The 13892-nt window shown below is 41.3% G+C and overlaps 1 protein-coding gene across 1 annotated transcript in view; it reads right to left on the minus strand.

The window, feature by feature from the left end:
* The window catches only part of INADL (InaD-like (Drosophila)), a 250101-nt gene that overhangs the window by 25689 nt on the left and 210520 nt on the right, over positions 1-13892 (minus strand). Inside the window, exons 36-40 of the mRNA XM_015415230.1 lie at positions 12194-12341; positions 9911-9997; positions 6465-6582; positions 4910-4950; positions 4216-4338 (exon numbers count right to left, since the gene is read on the minus strand). Coding sequence (XP_015270716.1) covers positions 4216-4338; positions 4910-4950; positions 6465-6582; positions 9911-9997; positions 12194-12341 — 517 coding nt within the window. The remainder of the gene's footprint in view (positions 1-4215; positions 4339-4909; positions 4951-6464; positions 6583-9910; positions 9998-12193; positions 12342-13892) is intronic.

Here is a 13892-nt window from a genome sequence, read left to right on the forward strand (position 1 = left end):
ATATAGGACCTCCACTGCAGTGAATGCTGGTGAGTGCTGGAGTGGCTGGAAAAGTCCTGGTGGCTGGTGTTGCTGAAAGAGTGCTTCAGACGCGCTGCGCAACAACCCCTCCCAGTCATCTCCAAGCCTTACTCTGACTGTGCTCCTTCATCTCTGTTTCTTCTTCTTCTTCCTTTTTTTAGTGGATAATGGATGACTTCAACCAGTAAAGAGAAAAACCCTTCAGGTAGGTTCCAAAGATTCATTCTTCTTCAGTGGGGGAAGTCATCTAAACTTGGTTATCTATACCAAAGCAACATTAAGGGTGGGACTGAACATACATCATAAGCTTCCACAACTTGGCGCAGGACTAGATCTGCTTTGTCAATTTTATAATGTTTTACAAAAGTAGTGAAAGTGGACCAAGTGGTGGACCTGCAGATCTCCAGCTCAGGTGCTCTGGTCAAAAAGGCTGCTGAAGTGGCTGCTGCTCTTGTAGAATGGGCTGTCGCATTTCTGGGAGGTGCCAGGCCTTGAATTTCATATGCCTTAAATATACATTGCTTCACCCAACAGGCTACAGCTGATTTGGAAACTTTCTTGCCTCAATTTTGGTACTGTGGGCAAGGATGGACCACCCATAGATGAGATTAGGCAGTTGGAATTTTTTAATGTCCCTTCCTCTAAGAGGTGGTCTGTAGCCACAAAAGGATTGCATTGACTTACTCCTAGCTTCCTTCTCTCTTATACCAGACATAGATGGCATAGCTTTTTTCTTTTCCTTTGTTTCCACTAAAAACTTGTCTAACATAGATTCTCCAAACATTAGTCTTCCTGAGAACTTTTATAAAGAAAGGTTGCTTTTTGACAGTGGGTCTACTTTCCAGTATCTGAGCCAGATGTTCATTCTAATGATGGTGTCAGCTGCCTGTGCTCTGGCACAGAACTGTATCGAATCCTGAGAGGCATCTGAGGAAAACTGGTTGGCTCTTTTTATTTTAAGCAATGTCCTTTTTAGCTCTAAGGGATCTGTGGGTTTTGCAGCAAACTGTCTGCCCAGATAACTATGGCTTGAATGAAGTTGGATAACAAGGCTGATGCCCTGATGGCTACAGACGAAGCCTCCTGTGGCATCTCTAAGGCTCTTTCATTTTTGTAATCCACTGAGTCCTTGAGGGCATTTTCACCATTTTTAGGTAACACTGTGCTAGAATGCAGTGCAACCACTGGGGTGTCCATCAGAGGTATTTTGAGATCCTCCATGGTATTGATAGGCAATGCATAAAACTTTCTGGCTATTAAGGCTAAAGAATTTCCACTGCCTGGTAGTGCCCATTCCGCCTTAATGACTTCATTGAAGAAGACTGGGAGTGGCAATACTGTTTGGAAACTGGTGGGTCTCTTAAATCCTCTGCTATCTACATTGGCTGAGGTTGGTGTGGGTTTTTCTGGAATATCCAGTTGGTAGTTAACAGTACTGATGACTTTATTTAATAGGTATTGGGAATGTTCTGCCTGAAAGAGTCTAGATGACTTTTCCTGAACATTAGCCTTCTCTGCAGACCATTCCATCTTTCCTCTGTCAGATGTCCCCTCTGCAGAAATTTGGATCAAAGAAGGCTCTCCAAATTCAGAGTCTGGAGAAGGTAAATGGTGGATGGATCTCCTAGTTTGACTATGCATGTCCTGCACCTCAGACCTTTTGGAAGTCTTAGATGATATGGGTGCCTGAGACTCCTCCTCTGACTCTTCAGAAGAGTGAGCCTTAGAAGATTTAGAGCCTTGTGAAGGTCTGCCTCTTCTGCCGAGTGGCAGAGGAGCCTCTGATGATGAAGAGTCTGGAGACTGTGAAAATGATGGGGAATCCCTCCCTTGCTGCCACTTCCTTCCCTGCCTTTCTGTAAACTGCTTCTGTTCCTGAGGCCACTGGCAAAAGGGAAACCCTGGAGTGGGCAGTTGAATTGGACTTAGAAAAGGGAGCCCCCAAGTGGTAGGAAAAGGCCATGAAGCTCTCAAGGCCTGGGCCATCCATTCTGTGCCGGGAGTTGAAAGTGTGCTGCTCTGGGTGCCATGTTTGGGGCTGCTTGAATAGGCTGCTGCTCATAAAGAACTGGGCCCAGGGAGGGTTGTTACTAGAGTTCCCCCACATCCTGGCCATCTGTTCAGGGGCTTGCTGGATAGACTGTTCCCTCTCTCTGCCTGGGAGGTTGGCAATCTTACCCCCAGCATCTTGCAAACTGATCTTCACCTCTCAAAGGCTTCCATGGCTCTTGGAACTGGTGTGGTGCCCGCTGCTGCACACTGCACTTGTCTGTGATTCCAGCCAGGTTGAGGCTTGATTGGCGGCGGCTGGTGTCAGGGGAGAATTGCAACCCAAAGCCTCAGGTCTTTCACACACACACCCCACAGCTGGCTGTGAGGCCATCAGGAGACTTTCCAGAGGTCCCTCCACACAGCCCGAAGCCTAGGTTTTCTCTCTCTCTTTTTTGCTGCTGGGACAGTTTTTTTCAGGCTGGCCAGAGCCATAGGATCCTCCCCAGCATTTCCTAGGATTTCTGTGACTAGATTTATTCATTTATTTTTTGGGGAGGGAGCAAAGCTCAAAGCATCCTAAAGGAGCAGTAGGGCTATCCAAACTGGATGGGTCAGCCTTTGATCTCTCCAACAGAGGGACTCACAGAAATTTGCCTAGTCCTACCAGGAACAAACAGAGGCATGACCTAACCAAGTCTAGATGACTTCCCCCACTGAAGGAGAAATCCTGTTCTCTAATTTTTGCTGGCAGACATACCTTCTGACAAAAGAACATACTGTTAGGATATAAGCCACAGTAGCATTCATTTCTCCATTGCGTATATAAGATTTTGAACATCTAGAGTAGTCTTTTTGCCAAATATTTGGATAAATGGACATCATATGTCAGTGTCATGCAGGCATCTGCTATCTGGCAATGTTATACTGCCATTAGCAAGATATCTATGGTTCGGCTGCAGCCCAATTGCTCTCAGCTATTAGGACCGCTGAATGTGTAATCTGTCACAATGCCTACCTTTTAACTGTTTTAACTGTTTTTATTGTTCTGATATTTATCCTTTAACTCAGAGGTCTTGAACTCATTTGTTACGAGGGCCGGATCTGACATAAATGTCACTTTGTTGAACCGGGCCACATGTGCCATAAAATGTACCGGGGGGGGGGGGGAACATCTTTCCATCACCCCAACCTTCCGCCCTGCTACGCAAGATGTTAGGAGTCTTTATGTGCATCCATAGAACTGATTTTAACTTGTTTTAATTTGTATTTTGTATTATGTAATTTTGGATATTGAACGCACTTGGTGCCCTATGTGAGCTGCCCTGAGCCCGTTCGCGGGGAGGGCGGGGTATAAATGTAAATAAATAAATAAACTGTATAAAGGACAGCAGCTGGTAAGCTCCGGGGTATTGTATTCTCACTGCAAGTCCCCATGGGCTGGAACGGGGGTGTAAAGGAAAACTCATATGGGTGGACTGGAGAGCCAGTGGTGCAGCACTGAGCAGACACTCCCATGCTGCTTGACTGCTGCAGACGAAGTTGGCCCACCATGCTGAAGCCACAATCAGAGTGGCTCCCCCCACTCCCCCTAAGCAGTCTCCTGTTTCCTCCCTTGCACTAGTTGCTTGGGAGCTGCATAAGAGCTCTGGATCGGCCAGTTCCAGCCCCTCGGCCTTATGTTCGACATCCCTGCTTTAACTGTTCTTATTATTGTAATTTATTGTTGCAAACCACCCTGAGCCCGCTTGCAGGAAGGGCGGGATATGAATAGAAATAAATAAATAAATACATGGAGGACAAAGTAAAGTCAGATACAAAGGCTTAAGTATCTATACAAAGCAGCCCACATTTCTTTATACATAAATTCAGAAGGGTTATTCATTATTTTCCATGCTCTCTTCTCTAGTTACAGATGATAGAATCTGGGATTATGCCCTTGATTCCAGTCACAAAGTACATTAAGAAGCAGCTACTATGCTGTGGTTGTTTTTATGTAGTCAGTCATAAAGCTGACACACACAGTCGTAGCTAACCATCAAAAGATGGAAGTAAGAAGGGACGCAGCTATCATGTTTAGAAATGGAAGTAGCTACCAGGATTTCTTCATCAAGATATGATCCTTGCAACAGAAGAAATCCTCCTTTGAAAGAATAAAAAGAGCAGCAGCAAAGCAAACATATTTGAAGGGAAAGTTTCACTCACTTTGAGCTTGTGTGTACGTGCTGCTACTCCGCTGGCTTGAATCATGGCAATAAAGATTGGAATGTCTCCCAATGGGCTCCCTTTGCCACCAGCTATACTGATACCAAGAGCATCATTCAGTCCCTTAATAGAAAGATGGTTGTTACAACAGAATACACAATATACGCATTTACACATGTTTGTTTAACACTATAATTCTTATGTAGGCTTCTTAATAAAGAAAGCATGTGCTATGATGCAAAATTCACCAATTCATGTGTTTGATTAAAGGAAACTGAATGTTTCACAACACTAAACCTCACATGCAGAACATTTCCATTTATAGACCAAAAACCCATACAGCACTTCTTGGTGCTTGAGGTTTGGGTAGGTCCCATGCTCAGATTGTTCAACTATACACAGTAGCTCTGCAGTGGCAGTCTCCTACAAATGTTACTTCCAACATGCATATATGTAATGCTGAGAAAAGATGACTGCAGGACTGTATCCAATTAGTGATGCTTTGTAGGAAGGTCAGATTTTGCACAGTTTAAGCCAATCATATGTCATAAAGGTCACAATAATCTGTAAATAAAAATTCTGATCTGAATACACAGATACTAATATATGCAATGTTCACTTGAGATAAGTGTTCACTTGAGATAAGAGTACGGTGTTCACTTGAGATAAGAGGTAATAATTTTTAAAAGCTTACCCTTGTAATCTCCACAGTCCTTGGACCCATATCTGCTCCAACTAATAAAGAAATAAACAATTAAATACTGAAATTAAGACAAAATGGTGCCAGGAGACTAGGTCCTCACCAGGTAACCCTTCTAAAATTACCATTGAGCAAAAAGCTTGGTCATGCCAGACCAGATGATAATCATGGAAGAGATGGGTCCTCTCCACTACCCAATGCAGATTAGCCACACCTGGCTTATTCAAGTGCCTGGATGTGTTTATATGAATTCCTCCATCAAATACTTACACACAATTGCACACATTCACAAAGGAGGCTATAGTATAGCTTGGCCTATGGTTAATGCCATTATATTGATTTACTTATTAATTTGTTCTTCTTTGGGTTCATCATGGCTAGTACAATGCTAACCCTACATGTTCTACAGTGTAACTAGAATGGATTGCTGATGTGGGAAAATACCATAGATAACATCCAGTTACTGTCATATACTGTTTCACCACTCAACAATGGAACAGTACATATGCATATAACAAATCAAAGACTAACAGAGCAATCCTATGCAGAGTTGCTCCAGTCTCAGTTGTGGATTTCAATGGGTTTAGACTGAGGTACCTCTTCATAGGAATTTAAAGTTAGTAATTTGAGTTGGATATAGAAGGTAACAGGTAACTTTGTCAGTTGCATGGCCTAAGAAAGAACTGAGTCACCAAAATAGAATGTAGAGTTGGGGATAGTACTTGTATTATATGAGTGGGTGTTCTGTGTGTAGTTTCAGCCCCAGGTTCACCGCCTGTCAGCTGAGTTGGAGGCCTGTGAGCCCTTTCTTCTCTGGTGCCTCCATTTCCCCCATTCCACCACCTCTTCTGGTCCCCTCCTTCCAGAGGTTCCATTTACTCCCATCTCTTATCTTTACATTCCCCTTGTCTTTATCCCCCACAACTTCACACTTCCATCCCTCTGCTACTCACGTTGCCCCCTACTTGTAGTGGCTCCCTGCTTCTCCCCTCTACTTTGGCTTATCATGGAATATGCATTGTTTGGGGTAGTTTCATTCCTAGATGCAGTGTCTTTGCACCTATAGACATCGTTCATCTGATTGGGACATTTTAACCCCTTTTTTAGTTTTTAAATTTTTTCAGATTTTATTTTTGCAAAACAATTTTCCCCAGGTTTGCAGAAACATCTCTCGTTTTTGTACATGGCCCCATTGTGCAGAGTTTTTGTACACACTCTGAGGCCAAATTCAAAATTAGGTATGATTCTTCCAATCACCCAGTTAATACCCCAGCCACAGCCAGCTATCATTATCCAGCTCATCAGTTTAACACTAAGTATCTCTGGCTTGCTATAGGACAGCTTGCTTCTTTGCAGGAAATGCTCCTCTGCATGACTGTTCTGGGGGGTTTCCCAAGTGTAGGCATTATTGCAGTTACTGTTCCTTTGCTACATACAGATGAACATTCTAATAAGTGTTCTAGGTGATCAGAATAAGATAGCATTGATAAAACAGAATAAAATACCATACTCTACAGGGTTATTGCTGTTTGTGCTTCCTATCCCATACCTGAGTTTTTATGAGAGGAATCAGCAGATGATCTTTTAGCACTGACAAAATTCTGTAAGGTGGAGATAACTGGAGCAAATGTAGGGTGAAAGTGACCATGAATGGTGTGTTGGCCTATCTGAAAATCAGAGGCAGAAATGGTAAGGCAGAAGGAAGAAAGTAAAAGATTTTACAGCACACTGAATTGAGTTCCAAATGAATACAGAGGTAGACAACATAATGTTATTGTGTAAATGGATGCACAAGTGCTTGTTCAGTGAGCATATAAAGTTAAAATACAGTTTACAGTGACTATTTATTCATTTATTTATTTAGAATATTTCTATGCCACCTCTTCAGTTTGTGTAAAAGGCCAGATGTTCCAGTATCACCGATTCTTGAGGTTCCACTTCCCATAATATTTATCATTGGAATGAAAATGAACATACTCCCACCCAAACATATTAGTGCAGCTCAGACTTGGAAAAAAAACTCTGATTTTAAAGGGATTACCATTTCCCAAGTGACCATGCCTTGATGGCCATCACCTACTGCTACAGATGTAACATTTCCGGAAATTTTGAAGCCATGGGGCTTAAAAAAAAGAAAATATTTTTATTTTTGTTTTAAGTTGTTTTAATTTTCTTTTATATGTGGGCATTGTTGCCCTCTTGTAAGCTGCCCTGAGCCCGCTCGCGGGGAGGGCGGGGTAAAAATACTAATAAATAAATACAAATAGAAATGGGGGGGGGGAGATTGAAACATATGCAATATGTACTTTTCTATCACAGCTAAACTTATTGTACTGCTTTAATAACATATATAATTTATCTTAATTAGCTTCTAATGTCCTGGCTCCACTGGTGGACCTCCTGATGGCACCTGGTATTTCTGGCCACTGTGTGACACAGAGTGTTGGACTGGATGGGCCTTTGCCCTGATCCAACATTGGCGTCTCTTATGTTCTTATATGAAATTACACTTTTAGGCATATTTGAGGAATTTAAAAGTATAAATGCCTTATAGTGTAATACTAAGTAGAGGCACCCTTCTAAGCTCACTGACTTCAATGGACTTAAAATCCATTCTTCTCCTGAGGAAGGCTCTGTTAGCTTTTTATAAGAAAAACTACAAATATACCCAGTATGTGTATGTGAGAGAGAGAGCGTATGTGGGAGCTGTGAAGTGCTGCAGCCTATGCTTCCTGAGCACATGTGTCTTAATATTTACCATCCGAGAGGTAGGAAAAATAAAAGTTAAAATTAGAAAACTGATTTGGGTAATAAACAAAAGAAGGTGTACAAAACAGTTTAATACAGTCACAGAAGGACTAGCAGCATATTTGGTTGCACTTCATAGCATTGAAAACATTAAACTCTTCAATGATGTGTTGTCATACACATTATAGTATATTGTTGTCAAAATTAGTCACATATAAACAATAAACACATCCTTGAAAATATGTTGTTTATGTCTACGAAGGAATGATCTAATGTAGTAAATTGTCTTATATACATTTGGCCAGCTATTTGCAAAAGAAAACAAGAAGTTCCCAAGTGGCTTTACTTCTAGAATCAGTAAAATAGTAAAAACTGAGGTATTACAATGAGAGATCCCAAGAAAACACCCATACTGCCTTGGAAAAGTATTTATTATAGCGTTAAACAGATGCAATATTATCATGCAGGAGCATCTTGTTTTCTTTTGCAAATGTCTGTCCAAATATCTGTATAGATCAGGTTCAAAGAGACTGGTAGTGCAATCCTATGCAGAGGTACTCCAGTCTACGCCTTTTGATAGCAGTGGACTAATACTAGAGTAACTCTGAGCAGGACTGCACTGTGTGGAAATGGGCACAGACAGAAATCACAATTCTGATTGGCCTGTTGAATGGATATAGGCATTCCTATACAATCATACAATTCCATCTTCTCTTTGCTAAACCTCAGCAAAGTCTTATCAAAAGGAAGAGTAAAGTGATAAAAATTCCCTTTTTCTATACAGTGAGAGTATTTCCTCCAAACATTTCACTCATATTTTCCTGAAGCCTTAGCTACCAAGCTACAGTTGTGCATGCCTTGTATCTGAAAAAAACCCCTTTGCTTGCTAAATAGATTTTCAGGGCACAGAGTGCTAATGAAATTTCTACAGAATCTCGATTAGTGCTCCTTGGGGTGCATGGAGAATTCATTAGTAGCAGCTCTCTGTTCTCTAGAGTATGCTTCAGACTAGGAGGGAATAAGGCAAAGTAATAATTTGAATAGGGACCAAGCAAGGCACAGTTCAATAGTTCAGGAGAAGCAAAATATCTAACATGCATCAGAAGGGCACAGAGCCCACAGAATGGCATCACATGGAAATAAGAATCAATGAGAAATGGTTTTGTTAAAATATTCATACCTTCTCATAAAATCACAGTGATTGCTGGGCTGGTTTCTAGAGGCAGAGTCTATAATATTCTTTCCTTTATTATTGTCATATATGATTATATAATGCTTGGGGACATTACTGCTGGCCACTCTGGGATGGCAGCAGGGTCACTGTCATGATGGAAGGGGCCATTAAGTTGCCACCAACCCAAGAACTGAGCTGTGACATTTCTGGGTGGCTGGGCAAAGCACGAGGTAGGGACTGTGCTTCTCGTGAGATGGAAAAGAGGCCAGAAAGCTTGATAGGGCATGTGTGGCACATCATACTATCTTTAAAAGGGACTGGTATGCAGCTGGGGAGGGTGCTCTTCACTGCCTGAATGAAAGGAATGCAAGAATGCCAAGAAACCCCCTTCCCTCTCAGTCTCAAGAAAGAAAGGGGTTCATGGCCAAAGAGGCGGGACTGTGACAGAGGTACAGTCTCATGTATAATACTTATAGTGACCAATGTTCCCTCTAAGCTGTGGAGTCTTGTGAGCAAAAATTCTACTTTGTAAGCCACTGGCATTAAAGTTGTGAGCGAGTGATTTGGCTACTGCATAAATTAGTTTCCTCTGGAGCCATCCTTCCTGAGCTAAGGCAAGAATCTGTGAGCCGGAGGCTAAAAAATTGTGAGCTATCTCACAGTAACTCAGCTTAGAGGGAACACTGATAGTGACTTAATTTTATTGCTGTAAAACTTATTATCTAGCTTGACTTCAAGAGAGCTAAGAAGTGAGATAAAATATTAAAATCAGATTGCTTATGCAATTGTTATTTTTATGAATACATCAAGAAAAAGGAAGTACATGACACAATAACCACCACATTATAAGAATATACGTATACTTCTAAAATAGGATTCCAAACCTCCTTTTATGCGAATACATTGTCCAATTGCTTAAAAGATTATTTTGATTACCAATAGAAGTAAATCAGTAAGTTGGATTTGAAAGTCTGTTCGCTGCAATCACTGCATACAAAGCAAAGACATCAAAAGCTGATGTTATCAAATCAATTTCCCATTTCTTATATAATGCACCACCATCTGCCACTAACCTGGCTGTTTTGAGATGTTTTCTGTGAAGACAGCCAAGATCCAGCTCTAAGTCGTCCAATCTCTAGCCGCACAAGCCCTTGAGCACACTTAGGAGATAAAAGAAATACACCAGGCAGTTCTTAGATCCCTCTTGGAATATATTCATTTACCAAGAAATCTTCACCCACACACCAAAATCTCACCCTTGCCATTTTATAACACAAAAGCCTAATGATTGTTTTAACAAGAGATCATATAATTAATAATCCACCTTCCAATTCTGGGTCTCAATCCTATAATTAGTTAGCTTTCTGTCTCTGCACTGCTTGTTTTCTATGTGCAGAGAGGTCTTTTAATGTAAGGAAGCATACAGCACCCCTATATTTTGAAGTCCCTTTAGAACTGTGCCTTTTTAAAAGAGCACACATAATAGATTTAATTCACAAGAGCATAAAATATTTATTTTTTTTATAAGACATGGGATTGAGCCCAGCAATCCATCAGTGGAAGGCACTGACAGCCATGGTTTGTTTGTTTTTCTCTCTGTTGCTCTCCTTCTAACAATCTTTTCTGACCTTGGAAAAGCTCACTCGTGAGGTTGCAGGACCTACATGGATCCATATAGGTCAGGAAGTTGAGAGGTAACGATGGAGTCTTGGGAGTATTTATGGAAAAATGCACTGAAAATATCAACATGTAATAATTTAAAAGAAAATTGTTGTAAGATGATGTATAGGTGATATATGACACCAAAAAAGATTGCTAATATGACTACTAATATGTCAAACAAATGTTGGAAGTGCAAAAGGGTTGAGGGCTCGTTTTATCATATGTGGTGGACATGTGAAAAGGCAAAAAAATTTTGGAGTGAGATTCATGTAGAGATGGAAAAAAATGTGAAATGTAAATTTAAGAAAGAACCAGAAATATTACTTTTGGGACTAAAAATGGAAGAGGTCAATGTGGCGAAAAGGACATTGATGTGGTATATGATAACAACAGCCAGAATGACCTATGCTCAATACTGGAAGCAAAATGAAGTCCCGAGAGTCGAGGATTGGATTAAAAAGTTATTGTTTTCGGTTGAAATGGACAAGATGACACGGAAACTTAATAATATGGAAGCAGAAGATTTCTATAAGGACTGGAAAGACTTAAAAGACCATTTGGAAAAATATTGGGATGTAAGAGACAACTTATTTTGCTTTAATAACTACTGAGTATTGATTTTTAGTAATATCAAAGGATAGAGATACAATTGTAATAGTTAAATAACAGTTACCTAGTGAACTTGTAATCAAGAAGTGGTTGGAGGAGAGAAAGTTAAGAAATTTACAGGAGGTCGTAGCACTGTGGGAAGCCATGTAAGGGGGGGGAAGGGAGGTGGGTAGGATGTAATGGGTATAAATGTAAAATCAGTGTTGGATGTGAATGATTATATCCTGAATAAAAATTTTGTTTAAAAAAAAAAGGAAGTTGAGGGGGAAGAAATTTCCCTTTTTGACTCTTCTGTTAGTGCAGAGGGAGATTTTGCCTCCCTCCCCTCCAGACTCCCAATGCAGGTGGCTACTAAGTCCATGCAGGCCTAATGAGCCTGGAAATAAATTTTCCCAGGGTCAGAAAGGACCGCTGGGGGAAGGGAACTTGCGAAAGATTGATGATCTTCACGCCCATGAGTTCCCAGATCTAATCCTTGGCTTGCAATTCTATGAACACTTGCCTGGGAGTAAATCCCAGGATACAAGGGATCTTCACATAATCATCAAGTATCTTCCCTTCTTCTTCTTTTAGCAACAATTAAATGAATTGAAGTATTTGCTTCATGAATGAGAATATTTCCTCAGTATCTCCATGATGTATGTTAAATTGGGGGTGGGGGGGGGTGGATCTCAAGTACATAAGCATCAGCCAACTTTTTTTGAAGCTCCAGCCCCCAGAATCATTTGCCAGTTATCCTACTGCTTAATGTACTGGCTCTTCTACTACGGTTGGGTGTCAAATCTAATTTTTGGATTGGCACAGAGCATTGCTTGGATCCCATGAAAAATTTCTATGGACAGAAGGGGTCGATTTTGCCAATGCTTCCCCAATGCTACAGACCTCTGACTCCCCCAAGCTATTCTATCCCCCAAGAGCAGCATTTCACGGGTAATTCTGGACTACAGGAGGAGGAGGGGAATTTTAACTACACAGATGGAAATCTCCTCTTTCTGTGGAAAGTTCTGGTGGATCCAAGTCTATAACCATCTTTTAGAATGTTTACAACTGCGGTTTGGAACAGAAGAATATATCATATGGCTCACCTTGAGAATAGTGGCAACAACCTCTTGTGAAGCATGTCTTACATCCTCCCCATTGACAGACAAGATCTGGTCCCCTTGAATTAGTCTCCCATCAAGGTCTGCAGCTCCTCCTTTGACGATATCAGAGATAAATACCCCACTTCCGTTTCTAACAATGCAAGAAGTACATGGCTATTAAACAAGCAAAAATAGTTTCTATATGCAATTTTTAAAAATGAGATATTCAAAGGAAGTGACAGACTCTAGGAATACAGACATTTAAAAGTTTCAGAGACAACACTCAATACAATAGGTTCTTATTACACTGCAGATCCCCACATCATGCTGTTTCTGAGGACAGTATTTCAGACAGCACTTACAGTTTGCAATTGGGACTGGACCCCTTATTTTTCAAATGGCAGGACCACGTCAGGGGATTTGATATACAAAGTTACTGAAGAAAATCCTGGCTAGAATTCCCTCAGTCACTACCCACATTTTAGTCTCGAAACAAAAATTCAGACACAATTTGCTATGTAGAAGAACAATAATAGTTCTGTACATTATCCTAGTAATCCTTACAGTTGTCCTGTAAGATAGTTCAATGTTACTGTACCTATATTCCAGATGAGAAAACAGCAGTTTGTACTAGGGCTCTACTCTGAAATGTGAAATGATATTTAGAAAGAGGATTTGTAATTACAATATGCCTAGTAAGCAGGAAAGAAGCCAAAAGCATAGATCCAATAGTATTTGTAAATTAAGTGGGCCACAGGAAGGACTAGTGGGTATGTGGTTCAGCAACCTTGTTGAAGATAAGCAGGTGGGAGACCCCCCCAGAGAATTCTATGCAAGTAGCCTTGAGTTCCATGAAGGAAGAAAGGGAGGATATAAATAAAGTAATTACATAAATAGCAACTGAAAGAGCATTTAACCTCTTCATCCTTAGTTCATCATTCTTGGCCTTCTAGTTTATGTCCTTGAATCTTTGGTCTTAGAAGAGAATTGGCTCTTACAAATTAGTATGGCTTTTATTTATGCACAAAGCAGCATGAAAAGTGCTTGAGCATTAACTTTCCACACCATCTATATATCTAATTCCCAACATGGCCCCCTGTGTGCGGATACTTATTTCCGCAGATCAGGGGCACATGGAGGGAAAAGATATTATCCTGCACATTTGGGGCATCCCCCAGCTGTGCAGAAAAATCTAAAAACTTAAAAAAAAGATATGGGGATATTTAAATCTCCCCAAAAGTACAACAGCTTTTTCTGCTCATGCGCAGGGAAAGGACTTACCAATGATGAGCAGCTTTCTCTCGCCTTGGAAAGTTCTGAGCATGTGACTGCCCTTAGCAATGGCTTTCCTAGTGATGAGGCCTTTGCAGGTTCTTCCGTTTTTGGGAAGCCAGGAGCAAAGAGGGACAGAAAGCGGTGGGTGGCTTTATGGCTGAGCCTGCACTGGCTTGGCCTCCCAGGCACTGCCACCACTGCCGGGCTCAATGTTAGGAGAAAAGGAGGGGAGAAAGAAGGGGGTGATTGGCTTGGGGGGGGGAAGAGAAAGGGAAAGATGGGGGTATTTGCTTGGGGGGGAGAAAGAAGGGGGATGGCTTGGGGGGGGGGAAGGAGTTGAATTGGAGGGTTGTAAAGAAAAAGGAGGGATTGGCTTGGGGAGAGAAAGAAAGTGGGAGGGGGAGAGGGAAGGAAGCATTAGTGGGGG

This window comes from Gekko japonicus, unplaced genomic scaffold (genome assembly GCF_001447785.1).
Source record: "Gekko japonicus isolate JY-2015 unplaced genomic scaffold, Gekko_japonicus_V1.1 scaffold199, whole genome shotgun sequence".
Classification (NCBI taxonomy): Eukaryota; Metazoa; Chordata; class Lepidosauria; order Squamata; family Gekkonidae; genus Gekko; species Gekko japonicus.